The 8542-nt window shown below is 30.9% G+C and overlaps 1 protein-coding gene across 1 annotated transcript; it reads left to right on the plus strand.

Moving 5' to 3' along the window:
• Positions 1-4916: 4916 nt before the first annotated feature.
• LOC140446872 (uncharacterized) lies at positions 4917-8260 on the plus strand. Its single transcript, XM_072539448.1, has 5 exons — positions 4917-5198; positions 5255-5711; positions 5767-5895; positions 6428-6505; positions 6561-8260. Exons 2-5 carry the CDS (start codon positions 5273-5275, stop codon positions 6824-6826), a joined length of 912 nt encoding a protein of 303 aa, XP_072395549.1. The 5' UTR covers positions 4917-5198; positions 5255-5272; the 3' UTR covers positions 6827-8260.
• The last annotated feature ends 282 nt before the right edge of the window (positions 8261-8542 follow it).

The following is an 8542-nucleotide window of genomic DNA, read 5'->3' on the forward strand; positions in this document are numbered from 1 at the left end:
AAAGAGGAGAGATCACATCGTTGAGGAGACTGGACTTTTCTGGGTATTTTCCAACATACAACTCAAGAAGAAAATAAGCTGTAAGTGTTTGTACAATTGAATTTTATATCTGTGAAGGATCGTTTCGACATCATGGTCATTAGCATTCAAATTTAAGAACTGAGGTTTTGTTAGGCTAATCAAAAGTTTAAAGTTTTGTTGTTTTTTTTGTTTCAAGTAAAGAAAATTTTAAGTAAAATTGGTTTTTCACGTAATATAAATGTATGTAGCTTTATAATCTTATTATCATAAAAATTTGATTTATTTTCTTGTATGCTGATTGATAATATAACGACAGAATTTAATAATTGTTTTATTCGTTCATATAAAATAAAGAAACGTAAATTTTTGTAATATAATATATTTGTATTCTTATCCTTTCTTCTCTCCCGATAAAAGACAACTAGAAAATCTTTTGAATCCATCGAACACAGGTAATATAAGGATTATTTTACTTTTGATAACAAATAAGTTATAATTTTTTTTTATTGGCTCAATAAACTAATATTAAAGTCAAAATAAACAATCATAACAATATATATATAGCAAAAAATACCATTGTTGATGAAGTTTGGTTGAATAGCAGAGGTTTTATCGGCCAATAATTATTGGCAAGTGAAAGTCGTCAACTTCTTTATTGATTTATTCGAATACGTTCCGCTTTTATTTTTAAAAGCATCATCAGTTCACTACAAATAAAAAAGATTTTAGAATATAAGTAAAAAACAACAGGATTCATACTTACAAAAACAATTTGTAGGTTTTTTTTATAGATGTTATAAAAACTGTATGAATATGTCTAAAACAGAATATATGCGAATAGGCAATGAAGACGAAGACCCGGATTTGGAAATTAGACAAATGAAAAGGTGCTACGAATACAAATATTTGGGAAGTATTATCTGCAGTAAAGGAACAACGGAACGAGATATAGACTATAGAGTGCAACAAGGCAGGAAGAGTGTTCAAATTCTGAATTCGATACTTTGGTCCAACAAAGCTACTATGAGAACTAAAATGACTATCTACAAAGTAATTGTAGAGCCCATTCTTACATATGGAGCAGAATGTTGGCAAATGACAGTAAAAGGAAAGAAAAAGATTGACACGGTTGAAATGGACTACCTAAGAAGAGCTTGCCGTATATCAAGAGTAGAACGTATACCTAATTCTGAAATTAGAAGAAAAACAGATAGAGTACATACAACTTCTGAACGAATAGAAACTAGACAGTTAATATGGTATGGACACGTACAGAGGATGGACGACAACAGATGGCCAAAAAGAGCTATGGAATACAATCCAAGTAATAAAAGGAAACGAGGAAGACCAGCCAAGTCTTGGATACAAGGTGTTATGGAAACCATGAAAGATAGAGCCATTGATGAAGACACCTGGAGAGATAGAAAAAGATGGCGATCGAAATGTGGGAAGCGGCGGAAACTTAACATTAAAGATTAACAATTAAACGAGAGAAACGAAACAACAAAATACAAGAAAAACTGTAAGAACACTAGTTCATTTAATTTTAATCGATGGCTTCATTTGAATGTTGGTTTAAGCTCTTTCGATGGTCAAACCACACTAATATTTTCGATTGTTTTCTATCAGCTCTATGATGTCATAATTTTCACATGTGGCTTATTGTTGTACATGTGTTTCTTTGGAATGCAGGGAAGAGGTACGATTCTTGAGGGAATTAGCGAGCGGAACGGGGACATACCATTTTTAAAAAAGGATTAATTTTTTCTTTTTCTTTGAAAAACAAACAAACAAAAAAAAATGGAAAGAAGAATGGGAATGAAGTTACTGTCTTGTAGGGTTTTTTTTTTATTTGTATCATGAGAGAGTGATATATCTGGCTTAAGTTGTCGATGTCGGTTCTCTTATTTAGGGACCATGGATATTTTAGAATTTGACACATTTCAAGGATGGATCGCTTATGATAATTTTTTGTTTGCACAGTATTTTGGTATTTGTGAAGTCGATACTGTGTTTGGTTGAAATGGCATGCTGTTCAAGGGCACAAGATGGTTTAGAAATTCTAATGTTGCTTTTGTGGGACGTTAGTCGACCTTGAAGAGAGCGGCTGGTCTGGCCAATGTAGCAGGAGTTGCACTCTGCACAGGGTACATGATAGACGACATTAGTTTGTTCTAGAGGGGCCAATGGAGTTTTTGTTTTTGTCAAATTTTCTAAGACAAAAACTATACAGTGGAGTTAAAAAGTTATGAACGAAATAAGAAGTTGGCAAAATAGTATTTTTTATTTTTGTAAACACCCAGTATTTTTGTTATTGATGAAGTAATACTCATTACGGGGGTATGTTCACACCGTAGTTAAAATGAGTAATATTCAAATAAACTAACGTTTAATAAATTTTGAATAGATGGCAGGACATGCATCATATTTTAATATTTTGATTTTCTCGAAAATTAATTCTCTGAACAGCGACATTGTTGCCAATGAGGAAAAGTACTGAAACTTAAATATAATATACGATCGGTAGAATCGGTATAGTTCGCTCAGTCGGCAGTCTTCTTCAACGTAAGTTGAAATCAGCTATTATTTGAAGTTTCACAAATTATAATTTTTGGATTGGATCATTCGATATAATTTTTTAATTTTTGTATCGTATTGTGTTGTTATTAATTTACCTTTGAAGTTAAATTGTTGTTTTGATTTTGTTGTGTTGTTTTTTTTTTCGTTTTTTAAACATTTTAAACAGTGCATATCAGTCTTGTTTCCTAATTAAATAATTAAATTTCAAGTACAAAAAATTACTTATAATAAAAAGATACACCTGTAAACCTCATAATTTATTAACCCAGCAGCCGACGCTAAGGTCTGATCAGTTCTTTGTAACTTTACATTTTTTTTGGCAACAAGGCTACTGGATTTATATTTATTTTCAGTCGGTAAACGAAAACCTTCCGTTGCTAAATCAATTTTTTATTTATTTTGAACTTTATTTTGTAAGAAGCTCATTAGCCCACTCAATAGGTATTGTTTCTTAAGTTGTAGCTTCTGCAGCTTTTCTGATATTTTTAATGGACACAAAAACATAAGATGCCATAGTCGAATCATATCTTTTTTCAAACATGACTCAATAAGAGGATACAATATCGCCGCAAACTTGTCAGCAGTTTTGTCTAAGGTCTCAAGTGAACGAAGTTGACTATCAATCATATCATAAAGAGCAAAAATACTACAAGGACCACTAGAAACTACTAGAAAATTAACTTTAAAAGCTCTATAATGTAAACTTCAATCCTCTCTGCTAAACCTAGACTGCAATCTCTGAATAATTTTTGAACTCGATTGGAGGTAATTTAAATTTGCTCTTACCTTTACACTTGATGACTTTGAACTTATTGAACCTGTTCTGTCATCATATTTGTACTTAAGTTTGCAAGTACCTTGCACTGTATTTATCCTTTCCCTTCATCTCACTAATAAACTCTTCTTCGGAAGCTTCTTCGAATATACTTTTAAGTACCGGACTCTCCACTTCACAAAACTCATTGTATTCTTTACTTGTAAGAGTTCCCAGGTTCCCACTGTACGCTAATTTTCTACCAGGGTCGCGTGTCTAAGGTCCAGCTAACAGACTGTCCAAAACAATAGCAATTTTCGTAAATGCACTACTAACTACCGTTCTGCATTTTTGCAGAAATAATACGTTCTTCGATTTCTGGGTTTGAAATAATACAAAATTTAATTTTAAGTTCAAAAAACTTACTTTTGTATTAAATTACACAATTGTGGCTTTATTTTAATACAGTTTGCTTTGGTGGTAGGTACAAATTCGACTAACTGTATCTATGTAATTCTAATATTATTATTAATATGAAAAATATTACTCAATTCAAAAACGAAAAAGTCGTAAAATTTAATTGCCTTACACTTACACCAGCACCCAGCTGGATGTGTTGATTGGGGAACTTTTTAAGTAAACGTATTAAGTAGTTACTTGACATTTATTCTACTATACACAAAGCGTTCATTCATTTTTAAATATTTTATTACTCACAATTCAGGCGACAATTCTAAATTATTTACCTGCCCAAAAATATTTATTCCAAAGTGATAAAGAAATTTGCAATTGGTTGAAAAACAGGCAAATAATGATTAAAAAAGAGATTATGGTAATTGGACTATTTATGTATAAAAACAGTATTTCTAAGAATTCTAAAATATGTTAGTCAGGTGAAAAACAGCGTCACTACAATAACAATTTTTTTCATATCGAATGTCAACAGGGGAAGTGTTTTCCTAAGAAAATTTCAGACTTTCAGAATTATGACTCAAGTAAATATCAATACTCTTTTTCACTTAAGGAAATAATTAATCGACAAAATTTAATCGATCATTACATAATATTGTTTTGTCTATAAAAATTAAATTTGTTAAAAATTTAATGAAACTGGAATTGTTTTTATGTTTATGTATTATTTAAAAACCAGCATAATCCCGCAGTAAACTTTACTGACCATAGCTTGACTTTCAACCACGATTATATAACGTCAGGGTGCCAAGGAAAAAAAATGGTATACTTAAGATATTGGTATATTTAAGATATTGTTACGTTATAAAATCATGATTAAACATTGAAAGTCGAACGAAACGAAGCCAAAATATTAACTGGGAGGGGCTTTGCTAAACAAAACCACGTGATTCGTATTACCATGGTTACTGCATAACCCATAGAAAATTGGCATAACCACAAAACTAGTTTCCAATGTTTTGCAGATTTTTCTTAAATTTGGCAAACGCGCATATGTCGCCATTTCGCTGCCTTCTAGTAAATGACACGTGAATTTATTTTCTGATCTATTAAGGCCCGATTGTACATTGCAGGCTTAAGCGATCGCTTAATTGAACCGGCCTCAAATTTGAGCGTGGGTTCAACTTCATGAGGGTTGTTCAATGTCAAGTTTAGTTAAGCCAAGGTTCATACAAATTTTGATAAGGTTGGCAACGTAACGCATGCGTATTCATTTATAGGTTAAATCTCAATGTTCCCGCTAATTTTATATTATTTGGTTTTTGTGAATACTGTTACTTTTTGATAATTCTGTTACTCATTATTAGTTTAATCCAATTTAATTAGTTTAATTTTTAATCGTTTTCCTACGTTAAATTTGTGAACAAAATTTGTAAGTATAGTATATTCTTGCAATATGTTTATTTTCATGTAAAAAATTGTTTGTAGAAGTATATTTTTTGTAAAATGGACGCAAGAAGGGCTCCCAATTTCACTGCCCAAGAAGAAAAGATATTGGTATCTTTGGCCAAAAAGTACAGCCACATTTTAGAAAATAAAATGTCCAATGTGGACATGAATACGAAAAAAGTGGTGGCGTGGAAGAAAATAGAGGAAGAGTACAATTCTTCAGTCGGGTCAAATTTTCGTGAGGTAAAAGTGCTTCGAAAGAAGTATGAGAACATTAAAAAAAGGTCCAAACGAAAATTTGCTGATGAAAAAGCACATGTTATGGGTACAGGTGGAGGGTCCCAGATGGACAGTCAGATCAATGAAATTGACATAGACATAAAAGAGATATTAGGTACCCGATTAGAAGGATTGCATTCAGAATTTGATGATGATGCTGTGGTCCAACAACCTGAAGAGGTTTATGAAGCTGTTATTGATGAAACCGAGGAAGGTGGTATGTTATACAAAATATTATAAGTATATTTTAAACTAAATAATGACTGTTTCAGGGGCACATTATGATCTAGAAGATTGGAGTCCCTCGCTTCCTACAAATAATGCAATTGTTGATGATCACACATATTATGCAGATCAGGAACCATCCACTAGTGGCGAATCAAAGCATATACTTAGTGACAGTAAGTAGAAACAAATAAAGTGTAACTTTTTTTTTATCTTATTTTGTTTACATAAGTTCTGGCAAAAAATCATGGCTGTACCAGTTGCATATACAGTTTATAGTTTGATATATTACTGATAATTTATTTCCTGAATTGTTGCTTTCATATTTATCTTATTATGTTATCAATATTTTCAAAATTGTATGAATATTCTCTGCTATTGTTTCCTTATTTGTTTGAATGCTTGTAGAACTGTAATAAAGAATTAAGTTCTTCTAGTAAGAGTAAAATAAGATATGGTTAGATCAAGCGTATCTACGAAAGGAATTATTATTTGTGTTATATAACATGGAATTAAATATAAAAATATAATTAAAGGAACTGGCTTCTCAAAGCTAAAAAGACAAACATAATGGATTTGATATTTTGAATTCAATATTTTAATATCATTGTTGTTGCGTTATTGTATTGTTAGTACTTTTTGACTTATGTATGTTTGATTTGTATATAGCTTATTTACAGTACTTATAATGTTTTTTAAAACTTACAGGAAGTGACAGTAAATGGAGCAAGTGTGAACCAGAGAAATTAAAAAAAAATGTTTCAAAACCACTGGTTGTAGCAGATAGTAAGTTATTATAAATAATAGTTGTATGTATTAGTTTAATTTTCTAATTTTTCAGAAAAAAAATATAAGACTGATACAATTGCTACCAAGATATCGCAATGGGCAGCTGCAAAAACAGAGATAGAGGAATTTAAAAAAGGGCTCATGAAAGAGAAGCATATGTTAGAGTTACAGATATTAAAAGATGAATCCGATGCAAGAATTGCGTTAATGAAAGAGGACCAAAAAAGTAAAATAAAATTGTCCATATTTGAAAAACATCCAAATTTATCAAAAGAGCAGATAAATATAATATTTAACAAAATTTCTGATTTAAAATAAATCAAATCTAAATTTTGAATTTTTGTTTGATCATCTTTCTATTTGTGTCATCATATCTCTTTTTTGTGGCTTTTTTTTTCTTGGGTGTCTTGTCTAATCTCCAGGACATTGTATTTTTCCTTTCTCAGTGCATGCCTAGATATGCTATTTTTCAGTACTTTATTGGGGTAAATCATTTTCTCTTAGGATTAGCCCTCCGTAGAACATGTTATATACACATTCTATCCATATTCATGCACAAGTTGAAATCATTTTATATTATTGTCTACTTCTCTTGCTCCTATATCAAAGAGAGGTTCATTTTCTACATTTACTAATGCCATTGCTGCTTTCTCTTCTTCATGTAGTATGAGTAAAGGGTCATTAAAAAGCATTGCAATATTGTGTGACACTGATGTTGCAATAACAATCTCTTCTATGCATTCTAACTTTGCGCCTATCCCAAAAACCAGTGACTTTCTATTGGTTCCTACTTCTAATTTGTGCCTCATTAAATACATTTTCAGCTGGTTATTGAGAATTTCCTAAGGGTGTTATCAGATATTTCTTGACTCCGTTACCACTATCACCAACCAAAAAATACTAATCTAGTTCTTCACATGCTCTTCTCATAAATAACTCTACATAGCTATGGTATCAAAATCACCCGAAAATGTTAATATTTTTAATCTAGGGAAGTTTATAGGGTATTTAAATAATTTATAATGTAAATTAGTTTGTATTATTATTAGATAAAATGATATATGTATATAATTATTGCAAAAATATAATTAATTTTAGATATGTTGATAAATTTGAAAAGTATTCATGCACTCGTTGAAATGTTGTTATATTATTGTCTATGTATCTTACTCCTCTATCAAAGACAGTTTCATTTTCTACATTTGTTAATGCCATTGCTGCTTCCTCTTCATGTAGTATGGGTAAAGGGCCATTAAAAAGCATTGTAATATTGTGTGACACTGATATTGCAATTACAATTGCGTCTGTGCATTCTAACTTTACCTGTATCCAAAAATCCAATTCTGAAAACTAATGTCTCCATATTCCAAGTGTCCTTTCTATTGGTTCCTACTTCTAATTTGTGCCTCATTAAATAAATTTTCAGCTGGTTATTGAGAATTTCCTAAGGGTGTTATCAGATATTTCTTGACTCCGTACCCTCTATCACCAACCAAAAGATACTAATCTAGTTCTTCGCATGCTCTTCTCGTAGATAAGTTTTTATTGCTATGGTATCAAAATCACCAAAAATGTTAATATTTATCTTATTCTAGGAAAGTGGGTAGGGCAATTAAATAATTTATAATGTAAATTGGTTTGTATAATTATTATATTAAGTGATAAATGTAAGTATTGTAAAAATATAATTTTAGATTTGTTAATAAATTATGTATATTTAATTTAATAAATTTGAAAAGTATTCATTTACAAGTTGAAATCTTGTTATGTTATTATCTACTTCTCTTGCTCCTCTATCAAAGACAGCTTCATTGTCTACATTTCCTAATGCCATTGCTGCTTCCTCTTCTTCATGTAGTATGGGTAGTGGGTCATTAAAAAGAATTGCAATATTATGTAACACAGATGTTGCAATTACAATTGCTTCTACCCGTTGTAATTTTACCCTTATCCCAAAGGCTAAGACAGGAAACCGCCGTTTCCATATTCCAAAAGTCCTTTCTATTGGATTCCTGGTTCTAATTTGTGCCTCAT

Source organism: Diabrotica undecimpunctata, chromosome 7, assembly GCF_040954645.1.
Source record: "Diabrotica undecimpunctata isolate CICGRU chromosome 7, icDiaUnde3, whole genome shotgun sequence".
Lineage (NCBI taxonomy): Eukaryota > Metazoa > Arthropoda > Insecta > Coleoptera > Chrysomelidae > Diabrotica > Diabrotica undecimpunctata.

What these genes read in the sequence shown, in the direction of transcription:
- LOC140446872 (XM_072539448.1), top strand. Translation starts at nt 5,273, where the DNA reads ATGGACGCAAGAAGGGCTCCCAATTTCACTGCCCAAGAAGAAAAGATA. An exon ending in TGATGAAACCGAGGAAGGTG is followed by an intron (nt 5,712 to 5,766) that starts GTATGTTATACA and finishes TGACTGTTTCAG; the next exon opens with GGGCACATTATGATCTAGAA. An exon ending in AAAGCATATACTTAGTGACA is followed by an intron (nt 5,896 to 6,427) that starts GTAAGTAGAAAC and finishes TAAAACTTACAG; the next exon opens with GAAGTGACAGTAAATGGAGC.